The sequence below is a fragment of the Pristiophorus japonicus genome, chromosome 3 (assembly GCF_044704955.1).
Source record: "Pristiophorus japonicus isolate sPriJap1 chromosome 3, sPriJap1.hap1, whole genome shotgun sequence".
NCBI classification, from domain to species: domain Eukaryota; kingdom Metazoa; phylum Chordata; class Chondrichthyes; family Pristiophoridae; genus Pristiophorus; species Pristiophorus japonicus.
The window spans coordinates 23,393,021-23,413,551 of record NC_091979.1 but is presented as its reverse complement, the minus strand read 5'-3'; the positions used below and the strand labels follow the sequence as shown (position 1 = coordinate 23,413,551).

At 46.4% G+C, this 20,531-nt stretch overlaps 1 protein-coding gene across 2 annotated transcripts in view; it reads left to right on the top strand.

Moving 5' to 3' along the window:
* sema5ba (sema domain, seven thrombospondin repeats (type 1 and type 1-like), transmembrane domain (TM) and short cytoplasmic domain, (semaphorin) 5Ba) overlaps positions 1 to 19,884 on the top strand; it is a 483,409-nt gene extending 463,525 nt beyond the window's left edge. For both annotated transcript variants that reach the window (XM_070875254.1, XM_070875253.1), the window contains 3 exons: positions 1,968 to 2,006; positions 5,655 to 5,863; positions 16,829 to 19,884. In XM_070875254.1, coding sequence (XP_070731355.1) covers positions 1,968 to 2,006; positions 5,655 to 5,863; positions 16,829 to 16,981 — 401 coding nt within the window. In that variant the 3' untranslated portion in view covers positions 16,982 to 19,884. The remainder of the gene's footprint in view (positions 1 to 1,967; positions 2,007 to 5,654; positions 5,864 to 16,828) is intronic.
* Positions 19,885 to 20,531: the final 647 nt, after the last annotated feature.

Sequence of the window (20,531 nt, the reverse complement as noted above, 5' to 3'; positions counted from 1 at the left end):
TTCTCCGAACAGCCTCCAATGCAAGTATATCCTTCCTTAAATACGGAGACCAAAACTGTACACAGTACTCCAGGTGTGGCCTCGCCATGCTCTGTACAGTTGTAGCAGGACTTCTCTGTTTTTATACTCTATCCCTCTTGCAATAAAAGCCAACATTCCATTTGCCTTCCTGATTACTTGCTGTACCTTCATGCACAAGGACCCCCAGGTCCCTCTGTACTGCAGCACTTTGCAATTTTTCTCCATTTAAATTATAATTTGCTTTTCTATTATTTCTGCCAAAGTAGATAACCTCACATTTTCCCACATTATACTCCATCTGCCACATTTTTGCCCACTCACTTAACCTGTCTATATCCCTTTGCAGATTTTTTGTGTCCTCACAATTTGCTTTCCCAACCATCAGCAAACTTGGCTACATTACACTCGGTCCCTTCATCCAAGTCATTAATATAGATTGTAAATAGTTGAGGACCCAGCACCGATCCCTGTGACACCCCACTAGTCACTGCCAACCGGAAAATGACCCATTTATTCCCGACTCTCTGTTTTCTGTTCATTAGCCAATCCTGCATCCATGCTAATATATTATCCCCAACCCCGTGAGCTTTTATCTTGTGCAGTAACCTCTTATGTGGCACCTTATCGAATGCCTTCTGGAAATCCAAATACATCAAATCCACTGGTTCCCCCTTATCCACCCTGCTCGTTACATCCTCAAAGAACTCCAGCATATTTGTCAAACAGGAATTCCCTTTCAGAAAAGCATGCTGACTGCTTGCTGATTGAATCATGCTTTTCCAAATGTCCCACTAATGCTTCCTTAATAATGTACTCCAGCATTTTCCCAATGACAGATGTTAGGCTAACTGGTCTATAGTTTCCTGCTTTTTGTCTGCCTCCTTTTTTAAATAGGGGCGTTACATTTGCGGTTTTCCAATCCGCTGGGACCACCCCAGAATCCAGAGAATTTTTGTAGATTACAACCAATGCATCCACTATCTCTGCTGCCACTTCTCTTAAGACCTGAGGATGTAAGCCATCAGGTCCAGGGGACTTGTCTGCCTTTAGTCCCATTATTACCTAGTACTACTTCATTAGTGATAATGATTGTATTAAGCTCCTCCCTCCCGATAGCCCCTTGATTATCCACTGTTGGGATGTTTTTAGTGTCTTCTACCGTGAAGACCAATACAAAATATTTGCTCAATGTCTCTGCCATTTCCCTGTTCTCCATTATTAATTCCCCAGTCTCATCCTCCAGGGGACCAACATTTACTTTAGCCATTCTTTTCCTTTTTATGTACCTGTAAAAACTCTTACTATCTACATAAGAACATAAGAACATAAGAATTAGGAACAGGAGTAGGCCATCTAGCCCCTCGAGCCTGCTCCGCCATTCAACAAGATCATGGCTGATCTGGCCGTGGACTCAGCTCCACTTACCCGCCCGCTCCCCATAACCCTTAATTCCCATCTGTTTTTATATTTCGTGTTAGTTTACTTTCATAATCTGTCTTCCCTCTTTTAATCATATTTTTAGTCGTTCTCTGCTGGCTTTTAAAAATTCCCAATCCTCTGGCCTCCCACTAGATTTGGCCACATTGTATGCCTTTGTTTTCAATTTGATATCCTCCCTTATTTCCTTAGTTAGCCATGGATGGTTATCCCTTCTCTTACAGTCTTTCTTTCTCATTGGGATATATTTTTGTTGTGAGTTATGAAATATCTCCTTAAATGTCTGCCACTACTCATCACCCGTCCCGTACTTTAGTCTATTTTCCCTATTTTAGCCAACTCTGCCCTCATACATTTGTTCTCTGGAGTTTTGGTCCCAGCTTCTGGATTAGTAGTCCAGGAACATAACCACTTCGCTGAGGCGACTATCGATAAGAACTCATCTCAGCAGGGATTTGAGTTGCTGCTTGTTTGAGGCTAATTATTGCTCTTCTGTTTCTCTCCTGCAGTGATTCAGCCAGCTATCGGGAATGACAGCAGCTGTGGAGGTGAGTCATGACAATTGCTCCATAAAAAACTGCTTGTGAGGAAGTCTTTGTTGTGACCTGAGAGAACTTGGGAGTGTTTTAGAAGCAAAAGCTGAGACTTCTCCAGAACTCTCTTTCTAACTCATTCCCCAGGACCATCACTATCTCCCATTCCCAGGTACATTACTATCTCCCATTCCCAGGTACATTACTATCTCCCATTCCCAGGTACATTACTATCTCCCATTCCCAGGTACATTACTATCTCCCATTCCCCAGGTACATATCTCCCAGTGCTGTCTATACCATTCACTCTGAAGCTGATGCGGCTGGATATGCACAATGATGTACGTTTTGAACTTGTACCATTTATTATTCTCAATCTCACGCTTGTAATTGGGAGACTAAATCAGAGAGCAACTAGCTTGGAGCTAGCTGGTCTGTTGAGGGAAGTTAGGTGAAGGGTCGGTGGTGCTTCCTCCCCCTCAAGGTGGGGACTGTTGAATTACCCGAGGAACGAATTAATAGATGACCCCTTATTATTTTGCTTGCGGCGAGTGACTTGTCGAGGATGGGTGATAGAGATTTCCACCATTCGCTGTTTGTAGTCAAACCTGTTATTTATACAAACGTTTCCGATTTCTCTATAAAAGATGAGCAGCAGTCAATTTTCGCAATCGCGTCGAGCAACAATATGATCGAGATGCTGGGTAATGAGTTACATCAAGAGTACTGGGATCTAGTAATGTGTTTCCGAAAATTGAGCCACAGAGAGAGTAGTGGGTACAGTAATGTGTACCTGAGGATTGAGTTATGGAGAGACTGCTGGGTGTCACAGGGAAAAAGTAATGCTTCCGCACAGCATGTCTTGGGAGCTCGGTGAATTATACCCCGACGACTTGATATCATGTCCTAGCTCTGTGCCAGTGTAGTTTGGTGGTCCTAGCTCTGTGCCAGTGTAGTTTGATGGTCCTAGCTCTGTGCCAGTGTAGTTTGAAGGTCCTAGCTCTGTGCCAGTGTAGTTTGATGGTCCTAGCTCTGTACCAGTGTAGTGTGATGGTCCTAGCTCTGTGCCAGTGTAGTTTGATGGTCCTAGCTCTGTACCAGTGTAGTTTGAAGGCCCTACCTCTGTGCCAGTGTAGTTTGATGGTTCTAGCTCTGGGCCAGTGTAGTTTGGAGGTCCTAGCTCTGTACCAGTGTAGTTTGAAGGTCCTAGCTCTGTGCCAGTGTAGTTTGAAGGTCCTAGCTCTGTGCCAGTGTAGTTTGATGGTCCAAGCTCTGTACCAGTGCAGTTTGGTGGTCCTAGCTCTGTACCAATGTAGTTTGAAGGTCCTAGCTCTGTACCAGTGTAGTTTGATGGTTCTAGCTCTGTGCCAGTATAGTTTGAAGGTCCTAGCTCTGTGCCAGTGTAGTTTGATGGTCCTAGCTCTGTACCAGTGTAGTTTGAAGGTCCTAGCTCTGTACCAGTGTAGTTTGGTGGTCCTAGCTCTGTGCCAGTGTAGTTTGATGGTCCTAACTCTGTACCAGCGTAGTTTGGTGGTCCTAGCTCTGTATCAATGCAGTTTGATGGTCCTAGCTCTGTACCAGTGTAGTTTGATGGTCCTAGCTGTGTGCCAGTGTAGTTTGATGGTCCCAGCTGTGTACCAGTGTAGTTTGAAGGTCCTAGCTCTGTGCCAGTGTAGTTTGATGGTCCTAGCTGTGTACCAATGTAGTTTGAAGGTCCTAGCTCTGTGCCAGTGTAGTTTGATGGTCCTAGCTCTGTGCCAGTGTAGTTTGAAGGGCCTAGCTCTGTGCCAGTGTAGTTTGATGGTCCTAGCTGTGTACCAGTGTAGTTTGATGGTCCTAGCTCTGTGCCAGTGTAGTTTGATGGTCCTAGCTCTGTGCCAGTGTAGTTTGGTGGTCCTAGCTCTGTACCAATGTAGTTTGACGGTCCTAGCTCTGTACCAGTGTTATTGATGGTCCTAGCTGTGTGCCAGTGTAGTTTGATGGTCCTACCTTTGTGCCAGTGTAGTTTGATGGTCCTAGCTGTGTACCAGTTAGTTTGAAGGTCCTAGCTCTGTGCCAGTGTAGTTTGATGGTCCTAGCTGTGTACCAGTGTAGTTTGAAGGTCCTAGCTCTGTGCCAGTGTAGTTTGATGGTCCTAGCTCTGTGCCAGTGTAGTTTGGTGGTCCTAGCTCTGTACCAATGTAGTTTGCTGGTTCTAGCTCTGTGCCAGTGTAGTTTAAAGGTCCTAGCTCTGTACCAGTGTAGTTTGAAGGTCCTAGCTCTGTACTAGTGTAGTTTGGTGGTCCTAGCTCTGTGCCAGTGTAGTTTGATGGTCCTAACTCTGTACCAGTGTAGATTGGTGGTCCTAGCTCTGTGCCAGTGTAGTTTGAAGGTCCTAGCTCTGTGCCAGTGTAGTTTGATGGTCCTAGCTGTGTACCAGTGTAGTTTGAAGGTCCTAGCTCTGTGCCAGTGTAGTTTGATGGTCCTAGCTCTGTGCCAGTGTAGTTTAATGGTCCTAACTCTGTACCAGTGTAGTTTGATGGTCCTAGCTCTGTACCAATGTAGTTTGATGGTCCTAGCTCTGTACCAGTGTAATTTGATGGTCCTAGCTGTGTGCCAGTGTCGTTTGATGGTCCCAGCTGTGTACCAGTGTAGTTTGAAGGTCCTAGCTCTGTGCCAGTGTCGATGGATGGTCCTAACTGTGTACCAGTGTAGTTTGAAGGTCCTAGCTCAGTGCCAGTGTAGTTTGATGGTCCTAGCTCTGTGCCAGTGTAGTTTGAAGGGCCTAGCTATGTGGCAGTGTAGTTTGATGCTCCTAGCTGTGTACCAGTGTAGTTCGAAGGTCCTAGCTCTGTTCCAGTGTAGATTGATGGTCCTAGCTCTGTGCCAGTGTAGTTTGGTGGTCCTAGTTCTGTACCAATGTTGTTTGATGGTCCTAGCTCTGTACCAGTGTAGTTTGATGGTTCTAGCTCTGTGCCAGTGTAGTTTGAAGGTCCTAGCTCTGTACCAGTGTAGTTTGGTGGTCCTAGCTCTGTGCCAGTGTAGTCTGATGGTCCTAACTTTGTACCAGTGTAGTTTGGTGATCCTAGCTCTGTACCAATGTAGTTTGATGGTCCTAGCTCTGTACCAGTGTAGTTTGATGGTCCTAGCTGTGTGCCATTGTAGTTTGAAGATCCTAGATCTGTGCCAGTGTAGTTTGATGGTCCAAGCTGTGTACCAGTGTAGTTTGACGATCCTAGCTCTGTGCCAGTGTAGTTTGATGGTCCTAGCTGTGTACCAGTGTAGTTTGAAGGTCCTAGCTCTGTGCCAGTGTAGTTTGATGGTCCTAGCTCTGTGCCATTGTAGTTTGAAGGGCTTAGCTCTGTGCCAGTGTAGTTTGATGGTCCTAGCTGTGTACCCGTGTAGTTTGAAGGTCCTAGCTCTGTGCCAGTGTTGTTTGATGGTCCTAGCTGTGTGCCAGTGTAGTCTGAAGGTCCTAGCTCTGTACCAGTGTAGTTTGAAGGTCCTAGCTCTGTGCCAGTCTAGTTTGATGGCCCTAGCTGTGTACCAGTGTAGTTCGAAGGTCCTAGCTCTGTGCCAGTGTAGTTTGATGGTCCTAGCTTTGTGCCAGTGTAGTTTGAAGGCGTGGTGATGACTGTAAATCCTTGAGCTTCTCTTAAGCACGTAATCATTGCTCCCTCCCAGGTTTCAGCATCTACCATCTGATTGCCACCGGAGTGGCCTGTTTCCTGGGAGCCACCCTTGTGACGCTGCTGATCTTCATATACTGCCAGCGATGCCACAGGCAGTCACAGGAGTCCACTGTCATTCATCCCACCACACCCAACCACTTGAACTACAAAGGCAGCAGTCAGGCAAACAAGAATGAGCTCTACAATCCCATGGAAATCAAGGTAAGCCCAATCGGCCAGTCGGAATACTCTTAAACTTACTAATCCAGTCCACTCATTAGGGAGGGCAGGTTTGAAACCGTCATTCTTACCGTCTCCTGCGCAGTCTGTGTTTTATGCTAAACTGTGGTTTTTGGTCAACAAATTTCATTTTCCCGCTGTAACCCTGTAAAATTAGGGCTATTCTGACGATGTTGTGTTACGATTGGTTCTGGAAATAGATTTCGGATCGCTAACGAGCACCACCACCTGTGGTGCATCAACAGCTGCCAATGCTTAAGAACATAAAAAATAGGAGCAGGAGCAGGCCATTCGGCCTCTCAAGCCTGCTCCGCCATTCAATGAGATCATGGCTGATCTTCTACCTCAACTCCACTTTCCTTCACTGTTCCTCATATCCCTTGATTCCCTCAGTATCCAAAAATCTGTTGATCTCTGTCTTGAATATAAATGACTGACATCGACATAGACATAGAAAATAGGAGCAGTAGTAGGCCATTCGGCCCTTCGAGTCTGCACCACCATTCAATATGATCATGGCTGATCCTCTATCTCAACACCATATTCCCGCTTTCTCCCCATACCCCTTGATGTCTTTTGTTTCTAGAAATCTATCTATCTCACTCTTAGCCTCCACAGCCCTCTGGGGTAGAAAACTCCAAGGATTCACCACCCTCTGAGTAAAGAAATTCCTCCTCATCTCAGTCCTAAATGGCCGATCCCTTATTCCGAGATTGTGACCCCTGGTTCTAGACTCCCCAGCCAGGGGAAGCATCCTCCCTGCATCCACCATGTCAAGCCCTGTAAGAATTCTGCATGTTTCAATGAGATCACCTCTCATTCTTCGAAACTCCAGAGAATATAGGCCGAGTCTACACAATCTCTCCTCATAGGACAATCCCCCCATCCCAGTTATTGGAAAGTTAACAAGAATAGGGAAAGAAATGGCAGACCAATTGAACAAATACTTCGGTTCTGTCTTCACGAAGGAAGACACAAATAACCTTTCGAATGTATTAGGGGACAGTGGGTCTAGTGAGAAGGAGGAACTGAAGGATATCCTTATTAGGCGGGAAATTGTGTTAGGGAAATTGATGGGATTGAAGGCCGATAAATCCCCGGGGCCTGATGGTCTGCATCCCAGAGTACTTAAGGAAGTGGCCTTAGAAATAGTGGATGCATTGGTGATCATTTTCCAACAGTCTATCGACTCTGGATCGGTTCCTATGGACTGGAGGGTAGCTAATGTAACCCCACTTTTTAAAAAAGGAGGGAGAGAGAAAACGGGTAATTATTGACCTGATAGCCTGACATCAGTAGTGGGGAAAATGTTCGAATCAATCATTAAGGATGAAATAGCAGCGCATTTGGAAAGCAGTGACAGGATCGGTCCAAGTCAGCATGGATTTATGAAAGGGAAATCATGCTTGACGAGTCTTCTGGAATTTTTTGAGGATGTAACTAACAGAATGGACAAGGGAGAACCAGTGGATGTGGTGTATTTGGACTTTCAAAAGGCTTTTGACAAGGTCCCGCATAAGAGATTGGTGTGCAAAATCAAAGCGTATGCTATTGGGGGTAATGAACTGACGTGGATAGAGAATTGGTTGGCAGACAGGAAGCAGAGAGTCGGGATAAACGGGTCCTTTTCAGAATGGCAGGCAGTGACTAGTGGAGTGCTGCAGGGCTCAGTGCTGGGACCCCAGCTCTTTACAATATACATTAATGATTTAGATGAAGGAATTGAGTGTAATATCTCCAAGTTTGCAGATGACACTAAACTGGGTGGCAGTGTGAGCTGTGAGGAGGACGCGAAAAGGCTGCAGGGTGACTTGGACAGGTTAGGTGAGTGGGCAAATGCATGGCAGATGCAGTATAATGTGGATGAATGTGAGGTTATCCATTTTTGGGGCAAAAACACAAAGGCAGAATATTATCTGAATGGCGGCAGATTAAGAAAAGGGGAGGTGCAACGAGACCTGGGTGTCATGGTTCATCAGACATTGAAAGTTGGCATGCAGGTACAGCAGGCGGTGAAGAAGGCAAATGGTATGTTGGCCTTCATAGCTAGGGGATTTGAGTATAGGAGCAGGGAGGTCTTACTGCAGTTGTACAGGGCCTTGGTGAGGCCTCACCTGGAATATTGTGTTCAGTTTTGGTCTCCTAATCTGAGGAAGGACGTTCTTGCTATTGAGGGAGTGCAGCGAAGGTTCACCAGACTGATTCCAGGGATGGCTGGACTGTCTTATGAGGAGAGACTGGATCAACTGGGCCTTTATTCACTGGAGTTTAGAAGGATGAGAGGGGATCTCATAGAAACGTATAAGATTCTGACGGGACTGGACAGGTTAGATGCGGGAAGAATGTTTCCGATGTTGGGGAAGTCCAAAACCAGGGGACATAGTCTTAGGATAAGGGGTCGGCCATTTAGGACTGAGATGAGGAGAAACTTCTTCACTCAGAGAGTTTTTAACCTGTGGAATTCCCTGCCGCAGAGAGTTGTTGATGCCAGTTCATTGGATATATTCAAGAGGGAGTTAGATATGGCCCTTACGACTAAGGGGATCAAGGAGTCTGGAGAGAAAGCAGGAAAGGGGTATTGAGGGAATGATCAGCCATGATATTATTGAATGGTGGTGCAGGCTCGAGGGGCCGAATGGCCTACTCCTGCACCTATTTTCTATGTTTCTGACTGCGCGATCTGGAATATGCTGACTGAAAGGGCGATAGAAGCAAATTCAAAAGAGAATAGGATATATATTTAAAAAGGAGAAATTTGAAGGCCCATGGGGTAAGCACAGAGGGAGTGGGATTAATGGGATAGCTCTTTCAAAGAGCACAGGCACGATGGGACGATTGGCCTCCTTCTGTGCTGTAATTTAATTTATATTAACAGCTTGGAAGAAGGGACTGAGTGTAACGTAGCCAAGTTTGCTGATGATTCAAAGATGGGAGGAAAAGCAATGTGTGAGGAGGACACAAAAAATCTGCAAAAGGATTCCAATAAAAGCAGGGAAGTCTTGCTACAGTTATACAGGGTATTGGTGAGACCACACCTGGAATACTGCGTACAGTTTTGGTTTCCATATTTACGAAAGGATATACTTGCTTTGGAGGCAGTTCAGAGAAGGTTCACTCGGTTGATTCCGGAGATGAGGGGGTTGACTTATGAGGAAAGGTTGAGGAGGTTGGGCCACTACTAATTGGCTAAGTGAGTGGGCAAAAATTTGGCAGATGGAGTATAATGTTGGAAAGTGTGAGGTCATGCACTTTGTCAGAAAAAAATCAAAGAGCAAGTTATTATTTAAATAGAGAAAAATTGCAAAGTGCTGCAGTACGGTGGGACCTGGGGGTACTTGTGCATAGAAACATAGAAACATAGAAAATAGGTGCAGGAGTAGGCCATTCGGCCCTTCTAGCCTGCACCGCCATTCAATGAGTTCATGGCTGAACATTCAACTTCAGTACCCCATTCCTGCTTTCTCGCCATACCCCTTGATCCCCCTAGTAGTAAGGACCTCATCTAACTCCTTTTTGAATATATTTAGTGAATTGGCCTCAACAACTTTCTGTGGTAGAGAATTCCACAGGTTCACCACTCTCTGGGTGAAGAAGTTCCTCCGCATCTCGGTCCTAAATGGCTTACCCCTTATCCTTAGACTGTGACCTCTGGTTCTGGACTTCCCCAACATTGGAAACATTCTTCCTGCATCTAACCTGTCTAACCCCGTCAGAAACACAAAAGATTAGTATGCAGGTACAGCAGGTGATCAGGAAGGCCAATGGAATCTTGGCCTTTATTGCAAAGGGGATGGGGTATAAATGCAGGGAAGTCTTGCTACATTTATACAGGGTATTGGTGAGGCCACACCTGGAATACTGCAAACAGTTTTGATTTCCATATTTACGAAGGATATACTTGCTTTCAGGCAGTTCAGAGAAGGTTCACTAGGTTGATTCCGGAGATGAGGGGGCTGACTTATGAGGAAAGGTTGAGTAGGTTGGGCCTCTACTCATTGGAATTCAGAAGAATGAGAGGTGATCTTATCGAAACGTAAAAGATTATGAGGGGGCTTGACAAGGTGGATGCAGAGAGGATGTTTCCACTGATAGAGGAGACTAGAACTAGGGGGCATGATCTTAGAATAAGGGGCCTCCCATTCAAAACTGAGATGAGGAGGAATTTCTTCTCTCAGAGGGTTGTAAATCTGTGGAATTCGCCGCCTCAGAGAGCTGTGGAAGCCAGGACATTGAATAAATTTAAGACAAAGATAGGCAGTTTCTTAAACGATAACGGGATAAGGGGCTATGGAGAGCGGGTGGGGAAGTGGAGCTGAGTCCATGATCGGATCAGCCATGATCGTATTACACGACGGAGCAGGCTCGAGGGACCGTACGGCCTACTCCTGCTCCTATTTCTTATGTTTTTATTTGAGTAACTGGGAAATCCAGGGATCTCTGGAAGGGGAGTTGGGACTCCTCTCAAATGATACAGCACAGAAGGAGGCCATTCGGCCCATCATGCCTGTGACAGAGCTAGCCAACGAGTCCAACTGCCCCCAACCTGCCCTTTCCCCCTTAGCGCTGCAAATCTTTCTGTTTTCAAGTATATATCCAATTCCCTTTTGAAAGTTGCTATCGAATCTGCTCCCGCCGCCCTTTCAGGCAGCGCGTTCCAGACCCTCATAACTCGCTGCGTTATAAAATGTCGCATTTTCCCCTCTGGTTCTTTTGCCAATTATCTTAAATTTGTGTTCCCTAGTTACCGATTCACCTGCCAATGGAAGCAGTTTCTCTTCATCTACTCTATCAAAACCCCTCATAGTTTCGAACACCTCCGTTAAATCTCTCCTTAACCTTCTCTGCTCCAAGGAGAACAATCCCAGCTTCTCTCGTCTCTCCATATAACCGAAGTCCCTCACCAGGTAAAGTAAATGGGGGCGGGGTGCGGGGAGGGGGGAGGGGAGGTGCAGTAATCACGTGTCTCCAGTGAGAAGTCGCTGACCAACTCCCCCACCTACCCCACCCTCCACCCCCACTGTGAGATCTATAAGATCTGTCAGAAGAGACCTGTCCATGAGCACAACAAACCTTATGCTGGTATATTGCAAATAAGCACAACAGATTTTATTAAGTGCAGCACAAAGAAATAATGAACCTGGAAATCCCAGCCTCCCCGGGTCCGAGCGGAGTGGGTACGGACCCGGGAAGGTATCGTAAAAGCCAGTTTTCGGCACGCGATGTGCATAGAAACATAGAAAATAGGTGCAGGAGTAGGCCATTCGGCCCTTCGAGCCTGCACCGCCATTCAATAAGATCATGGCTGATCATGCACTGAGAACCGGCTTTTCCGATCTGTCAAGTTCTGGCTTGACAGATGACCACATCTCAGCAGTCAGGACATTCGCATGGGCAAGATTGGGCTATTTACCCATCTCTTGCCCTGCGAATGTCCTTAAAACTCTTGCGCCTGGTAAAAGCGGGCACATAGCCTACTTTTACCAGCGTAAGAGTTTTAAAACATACAAAAATAAAATTTAAAAACAAATTTTGACATTAAAAACCCTGCCCACTAAGGTAAGTTTATTTTGACCCCTAATTACAAAAGTTTTTTTAAAAAATCAGGAAAAAAATTTTTTCTAACACATTTATTTCAATTAATTTTAATTATGTGAGGTGTGCTTTTTATTTTTTATGCTGCGTTTAGTGTGTTTGCGTTTTTTTTTCTCATTGATAGCAAAGAGAACTCGTGGCTACGGAGTTCCCATTGCTCTTAATGAGAATGCTGTACCTGATTGGCTGAGCAGTCACACGTGACTGTATCTTCTGCGTCCGAACCACGAGGGCGGGATGCACTCCGCAGCGTGGGAAGAGAAGGCTTCCCCACCGGAATCACAGGCACCTCCGGGACCACCAGGTAAATTCATAAAAATTCTCGGGTCGGAGGCGTTCGTCTGAAAGAAACCTCCAACCGGAATTTCAGGCCCAGTACTTAACAAGGCGATAGACAGTCTGTTCCTTGCAACATCAACGGAAGCCCACTGAGTGACCGCAGTGCTGTCTCTTGCTGTGTTCTGTTGAACTGTAGCTCTCCTCCAGTCTTCCTCTGTGTCCGCGCTGCCTTCAGGGTTCAATAGCTGCTTCTCTTATACCTTTTTCCTCCCTTTTCAAATGCTGTGAGAATCCGCAGCTGTTTTTAAAGCCTGACAATACGTCTCATTCGAAGACTTTCTCTCCATATAACCGAAGTCCCTGACCATGTAAAGTAAATGGGGGTGGGGGAGGGGGGAGCAGTGCTGCACGGAAGTCACATGTCTCCAGTGAGAAGTCGCGACCTTCCCCCGCCCACCCCCCCCTCCCTCGCCCACCCTCCCCCACCCCCGCCCTCCCCTGCCACCATCCCCAGAGCCATCCGCGGCCGCGTTAAAGCTTTCAGTAGCTGTCTGAAGGTTGCCAGGACCCTGGCTTATCTATAATGGGTTTTTACAAATAATGATATCTTTGTAACACATTAATAATGCGCAATGCAAGTAATCCGTAAAACCCATCGCTCTGGGGACAGGATTAGCGCAGGAATTTTATATAATAAACCTGGCCGTTAGCCAACGAGCATAATCCTTCAGTTTAATCAAAACATAAATCAGATTTGATGCCTTGATTGTAAACAGCATTCCTGAAAACAAATTCCACCCCCACCACCACCATCGTTCCCTCGAGGCCACGCGAATGCGAGGTGCCTATGAGGTCCCACACAGGCCACTCCCCGGCTTTTGCAGTGTAAAAATCGCGCATGCGCAGAATTTGAACGGGCCGCGCGGCCAGTTAAGTGGGCGCGCCCACCACAAAAAAATGACAGGAAACATCACCCCCCCCCCACCCCACCTCCAACACTCCTCCAAAATAAGAAAACTCATTAACGTGAACAGCTGGGCTGTTTTTCAGCAACTTTGTGGAGTCTCTCAGCACAGAAAGGAGCCATTCAGCCCAATCGTGCCTGTGCTGGCTCTTTGAAAGGGATATCCAATTAGACCCACCCACCAATCCCCCACCGCTCTTTCCCCCGTAGCCCTGCTGACTTCTCCGCAGAACGTGGTTTGTGGGGCTGAATGTCCTTGTAACTGAAAGACCTAACCTCTTTGACCGAGCTTTTGGTCATCTGCCGTGTCAAATTTATTTGTGTTTTTTCTTATAACACTGCTGTGAAGCGCCTTGGGATGTTTTACAGCATTGAAGGCGCTATATAACGACAAATTATTGTTGTTGTCATGTGCAAAGAAGCTTTTGTAGGACCGTGCAATCCCGTGCTGAAGTGGAAGGTTTATTCACCTCTCCCAGCGCCCCGCCCTGTCTGCCTTCCTTTCTCCCCTGAAGGTGCTGACTCATCCTGGGATCTCGCCGGACTGACACTTATTGTTCCGTGAGATCTGGACAGTGAGACTTGGCAGGCTATTTGACTCCGGTGGCCATCACAGTGGAAGCCAATCCCTCCCTTGCCCGACCGCCACAGGTGCGCGCTTGCTAGCTCTGGAAAGGCATCGAAGGGTTAAAATTTCCCCACTTCACGTAAAACAGGAACATACTTAATCCCTCCCACAAAACCTTGAGACTAGATCGCCAGAATTCTCTGGTGGTTCTGCTGGTCTCCCGTCATAATTCCAGTGGGAAAACGTCGGGGACCTATGACCCCCCACCCCCCGCCTTATTTTGGAACCTGCGTCAAAAGAGGGCTTGGCCGAGGGCGGGAATGACCCAATCTTGGGGGGGGTGGGAGGTGGGTCGTGTGCCCTTGGCCTCCAGGAAACCCAGCGTAATACTGGAGGCTAATTCCCTGAGGGCGTTTGGGGCATCCAATCCCGGTGTAAATGGGCCCCAACGGGAGGGGAGAGGGGAGGAAGGGTACAACCTAGGATCGAGGCTTTGGGGAGCAGAGGGAGGGAGGGGCTGCCCGCGATGCAAATGCCTAAGTGCCAAAGGCTCGTTCCTTGTGGCTCCGACCCCTGACCTTACGAATTTTGGCACCCAGCCATTTTTCAGGTTTTCTGCTCTCTGAGAATGTGATTCCGTTGTCCGGTCATTAATTATGTAGAAACATAGAAATATAGAAAATAGGTGCAGGATTAGGCCATTCGGCCCTTCGAGCCTGCACCACCATTCAATGAGTTCATGGCTGAACATGCAACTTCAGTACCCCATTCCTGCTTTCTCGCCATACCCCTTGATCCCCCTAGTAGTAAGGACTACATCTAACTCCTTTTTGAATATATTTAGTGAATTGGCCTCAACAACTTTCTGTGTAGAGAATTCCACAGGTTCACCACTCTCTGGGTGAAGAAGTTTCTCCTCATCTCGGTCCTAAATGGCTTACTACTTATCCTTCAACTGTGACCCCTGGTTCTGGACTTCCCCAACATTGGGAACATTCTTCCTGCATCTAATCTGTCTAAAACCATCAGAATTTTAAACATTTCTATGAGATCCCCTCTCATTCTTCTGAACTCCAGTGAATACAAGCCCAGTTGATCCAGTCTTTCTTGATATGTCAGTCCCGCCATCCCGGGAATCAGTCTGGTGAACCTTCGCTGCACTCCCTCAATAGCAAGAATGTCCTTCCTCAAGTTAGGAGACCAAAACTGTACACAATACTCCAGGTGTGGCCTCACCAAGGCCCTGTACAACTGTAGCAACACCTCCCTGCCCCTGTACTCAAATCCCCTCGCTATGAAGGCCAACATGCCATTTGCTTTCTTCACCGCCTGCTGTACCTGCATGCCAACCTTCAATGACTGATGTACCATGACACCCAGGTCTTGTTGCACATTCCCTTTTCCTAATCTGTCACCATTCAGATAATAGTCTGTCTCTCTGTTTTTACCACCAAAGTGGATAACCTCACATTTATCCACATTATACTTCATCTACCATGCATTTGCCCACTCACCTAACCTATCCAAGTCACTCTGCAGCCTCATAGCATCCTCCTCGCAGCTCACACTGCCACCCAACTTAGTGTCATCCGCAAATTTGGATATACTACATTTAATCCCCTCGTCTAAATCATTAATGTACAATGTAAACAGCTGGGGCCCCAGCACAGAACCTTGCGATACCCCACTAGTCACTGCCTGCCATTCTGAAAAGTACCCACTTACTCCTACTCTTTGCTTCCTGTCTGACAACCAGTTCTCAATCCACGTCAGCACACTACCCCCAATCCCATGTGCTTTAACTTTGCACATTAATCTCTTGTGTGGGACCTTGTCGAAAGCCTTCTGAAAGTCCAAATACACCACATCAACTGGTTCTCCCTTGTCCACTCTACTGGAAACATCCTCAAAAAATTCCAGAAGATTTGTCAAGCATGATTTCCCTTTCACAAATTCATGCTGACTTGGACCTATCATGGCACCTCTTTCCAAATGCGCTGCTATGACATCCTTCATAATTGATTCCAATAAAAGAAAGTTGAGCACACCCCCGTCCAAAAAAAAATTCACTCCCCATCACCGCCCCCCAACCACCCCCACAGCTGATTTCCAACCGAATGGAACTGAGGCAAAACTGTGGTATTCTAATTACTGCCTTGCCTGGGATCAGTTAACTCGACACAGACTAGGAATTCAACTTGGGGTCATCCTTGGCTGTGTGGGTCAGCACCTCACTGGGCAATGCAATTTTCTCACCCGGCAATCCAAATAGAATTATCAAAGGTAAAAGGTTAGAGCAAGTGTCAGTCATCATGAACCTTACTCACATTTTATTTTAATTTATCTCCATTGCTGTTGCTGATTGAAAATAATTGAGAAATGAATTTTGTCTTAGGAAGAAGAAAGAAAGACTTGCATTTATATGGCGCCTTTCACGACCACCGGATGTCTCAAAGCACTTTACAGCCAATGAAGTACTTTTGGAGTGTAGTCTCTGTTGTAATGTGGCAGCCAATTTGCGCACAGCAAGCTCCCACAAACAGCAATGTGATAATAACCAGCTAATCTGTTTTTGTTATGTTGATTGAGGGATAAAGATAAACATTGGCCAGGACACCTGGCACAATTCCCCTGCTCTTCTTCAAAATAGTGCTGTGGGATCTTTTACGTCCACCTGAGAGGGCAGATGGGGCCTCGGTTTAACGTCTCATCCAAAAGATGTCACCTCCAACAGTGCAGCGCTCCCTCAGCACTGCACTGGAGACCTGAGCAAAAAAATCTAGGCTGACACTCCAGTGCTGAGGGAGTGCTGCACTGTCGGAGGTGCCGTCTTTCAGATGAGACATTAAACTGAGGTGGCTGTAAAAGATCCCACGGCACTATTACAAAGAAGAGCAGTGGAGTTATCCCCGGTGTCCTGGTCAATATTTATCCCTCAAACAACCTCACTAAAACAGATTATCTGGTCATTTATCTCGTTGCTGTTTGTGGAAACTTGCTGTGCGTAAATTGGCTGCTGCATTTCCTACATTACAACAGTGACTACACTCCGAAAGTACTTCATTAGCTGTAAAGCACTTTGAGACATCCGGTGGTCGTGGTCAGGGCATAGATTTAAAGTAATTGGGGGGGAGGTTAAGGGGATTTGAGGGGAAATTGCTTCACCTAGAGGGTGGTGGGGGTCTGGAACTCACTGCCTGAAAGAGTGATAGAAGCAGAAACCCTCACCACATTTGAAAATTACTTAGGATGTGCACTTATAGTGCCGTAACCTGCAGGGCGACGGACCAAGAGCTGGAAAGTGAGATTAGACTGGGTAACTCTTGGTTGGCCGGTGCGGACACGATGGGCCGAAATGGCCTCCTTCTCCTTCCGCGCCGTAAATGTCTATGATTCTACGAAAGGCGCTATAGAAATGCAAGTCTTTTCTTTTTACATAAATGCAAGTTCTCTTTAGTTGTTGTTCCTTCTTAAATCAGCTGAGGAGCACTTTGTTGAAATTGGCTGTTAACCAAAAGCATTTTGGCTCTTTATTTTACCGCAGACGCTGAACAAGAACAACCTGATTCCCGATGACAGAAGCAACTATTTCTCCTCACCACAGCAGACGAATGTGTACACCACAACGTACTACCCCACCACCCTGAATAAATACGACTACAGACCCGACTCCTCACCTGGAAGAACCTACACCTAAAACCCCAGAGCTAGCTACCCCCACCCCCTTCCCCCCCCGGCGATGGTGCTTAGAACTGAACCAGACCGGATCCCCCCCCCCCCACCCAGTCACCTCTCCTCCCCCCTGCCCCCTCCCCTGCTGCCCTCGCGAACAAACCATAATCATAGCAACACCGGTAGTCAAGTCACAGCATCGGCCAATCGCAGTTCAAATTTTGCGGAGGTCCCCCATTGAAGATTTTTTTTGTTGCACTTCTCCGAGAACCACAGTCCAGCCGCCGAGACTCGTTTACGACTTATAAGAAACCAAGACTGAGTAAGCAACGGATTTATTATTTCTACAGACTCGCTGACGACCAAGACTGAGCTACGCTTCGTACTCGGGGGCGGGGGGAAAGAACACTGACAAACACAGCCGAAACAAAATGGACGCCGCAGTGGCCGAACATTACGAAAGTTGCCGTAGCAACGTGTTGTCTCTGTGAAACTGCAGATTTGCTGCGGACTTCCTCACCGAGGCTAATATTGTACTTCAGGTGGTTTCGAGAACGTTGACTGTAGCACCTGGATACAGAAATACTCCTTCGGTACTGAGGGGACATTATTTTTGTTAATCATTCGAAAGATTATTTTTTTGCTCTTCACCTCCTCCCTCCACTTTCAGTATTAACTTTACAGACAGCTATCCTGCAGAGCCTAACAGTAGCAAAACGTAGTATTCCCAGCGCAGAAAGAGGCCATTTGGCCCCACAGGTCGACACTGCCTATCTTGCCACCCTGCTCCACCTCACTCCCGTCAACGGTACCAAAAAACGTCCAAACGTTCTGTATCTTTTTTGTTTAAACTGACGAGTTGCCGTTTACTGTGTTCTTTGCGTAGTTTCAGGTTATGATGGGTTCCTTTCTATCTTTCTCTCAATTCCCGATTTCCTCGCACTGAACCGTGAAATATTTTCTGCTCAGAGGGAATTTGTTTTATTCATTGACGGCGACACTGTAAATTTGTTAGATTTGCCACTGGGGGAGATAAAAAACAGAAAAGAAATAATATTCAAGGGATGATGCAGCCGACGTTATTTGTTTTACAGCAGATCAATCTGGGCCAGTAAAATGTAATTGGATAGAATTTATGTTTGAGAGTTAAAGCAATTGTATTTTTTTTTCGGTAGTTCAGGCAATCATCAAATGCGTATACTTTGTTTTACAAATAAATTAATTCCTCTGCTTTGCTTATTTTAGAGGGGTTAGAATCATACAGGACAGAAGGAGGCCATTTGGCCCATCCTGCCTATGCTGGCTCTTTGTAAGAGCTAACCAGTTATACCCACTCCACTCCCCATAGCCCGACAAATTCTTCCTGTTCGAGTATTTATCCAATTCCCTTTTGAAAGTTACTATTGAATATTGCTTCCAGCATCCTTTCAGGAAGCGCGTTCCGGATCATGGCAACTCGATGTGTAAACAAAAATGTCTCTTCATCTCCCCTCTCTGGATTTTTTGCCAATTATTTTCAATCTGTGTCCTCTAGTTACCGACTGACCAACCAGTGCAAAGAGTTTGCCAGTAGATATATATATATATATATGGGGAAAAAAATGAAACTATTAACTGTTTTTTCCCCACAATGGTGCGCAGCCCCTCTAAAGGCAAACTGCGTAGTGTTTAAAATTGGTAATGGGTTGAAATGGCAGGAGCCCAATTTCTGCCCATCGAGCGGTTGGGAATGGTAGCAGTTGTGTTCCCAGAGTTGCCGTTCCGGCACTTTTTATGTCCAAGATGAGTTGGTGCGATTTGCATGGAGCGCGGTCTAGTGATGCTTTCCACAAAGCTCACAACGGGTGGGGTTCACGGGAGTTAGGTCGTTTTAATCGGCAAACTGCTGTTAACAAATAATTTGGAGCGAGTCCTTTGAGGAGTTAGTTTAACGCACCCTGGTCCCCAGTTTGGACAAGTCATGGATTTGTTGCCGGCAGATTGCAGTTATTGCTGTGACCACCATTTCACCTCTTCCGTTGGAATGCATCCTGTGAGCCGCCAAGTGACCAAGTTGTGCTAAGATGCACGGCTGACAGAGAAACGGGCACATGGGGACAGCAACTGTAGGAGGGGGAACTTAACGAATGCCAACGCAGCTGAAACATGGGATACTCTATGGTACATGTCCTGCCGAGCTTGGTGCTGTATTCTCAGCAGCCCCCCTGACTTGTCCTAAAACCGCCCTGAGTTGTACAGAGAGCGCACTAGAGTGAAGGGCGCTACAGTGGCTGTGCTGAGGAAGGGGGAGAGGTCTCCGAGACTGGGGTTGAGCGCCATTGTTAGTGCACTGGAGCTTACCCACGTCCTACCTGAGATGGTTTTATACCTGAGTGGAACGTCAAAAAAATCTTCCCTTTACTCCTGCTCTGCCCTCACCCTGCTGATCCAGCTACAAAACCGCTGAACAAAGTTGTTTTGAAAGTTTACTGAAGCAATTTCAGAACTGCTCGGAGTCCTGCATTGTATAGCTAAAAGCTTCTCGAGTAAAAAGAGTTTTGTTTTTTATAACCTGTGGCTAAAGCTCTTGGCTATCTTGTGGGGGCTCATCTTCAGTTCAGTTACTTTGATCTCCTCTCACAAGTTATTGGTTTGAGCTGAGTTTGATGGAAGTTAGGAGACAGTTGGAAGCTGCCATTTAGGACCGAGATGAGGAGAAACTTCTTTGCTCAGAGAATTGCGAACCTGTGGAATTCTCTACCGCAGAGAGTTGTTGATGCCAGTTCGTTAGATATATTCAAGAGGGAGTTAGATATGGCCCTTGTGGCTAAAGGGATTAAGGGGTATGGAGAGAAAGCAGGAAAACGGTACTGAGGTGAATGATCAGCCATGATCTTATTGAATGGTGGTGCAGGCTCAAAAAGCCGAATGGCCTACTCCTGCATCTATTTTCTATGCTTCTATATATCTATCTAATCGTGACCTAATCGCGCAACTAAGCATTGCGATGTCTGGGTGCTGCACTCCGATCTCGATGGCATGGTTACTTTGCCAAGGAAGGTTCTGCTTCTCGGATGCCGATTATGGTAGAACCAGAATTTCCGTCCATTAAAAACCAATCTTCATATAATAGCTCAACCAACTGGGTGCTCAATTAGGGGAATCTGAATTTTGCTAGATGTTGATGATGATGTATGTATGTATAAGAACATAAGAAATAGGAGCAGGAGTCGGCCATTTGGCCCCTCGCTCTTGCTCCGCCATTCAATAAGATCATGGCTGCTCTGATCCTGGCCTCAACTCCACTTCCCTGCCCACTCCCCATAACCCTTGACTCCCTTATTGTTCAAAAATCTGTCCATCTCCACCTTAAATATATTCAATGACCCAGCCTCCACAGCTGCCTGGGGCAGAGAATTCCACAGATTCATGACCCTCTGGGAGAAGAAATTCCTCCTCATCTCAGTTTATTCCTTATTCTGAAACTATGCCCCCCTAGTTCTAGATTCCCCCACAAGGGGACACATCCTCTCAGTATCTACCTGTCAAGGCCCCTCAGAATCTTGCATGTTTCAATAAGATCACCTCTCATTCTT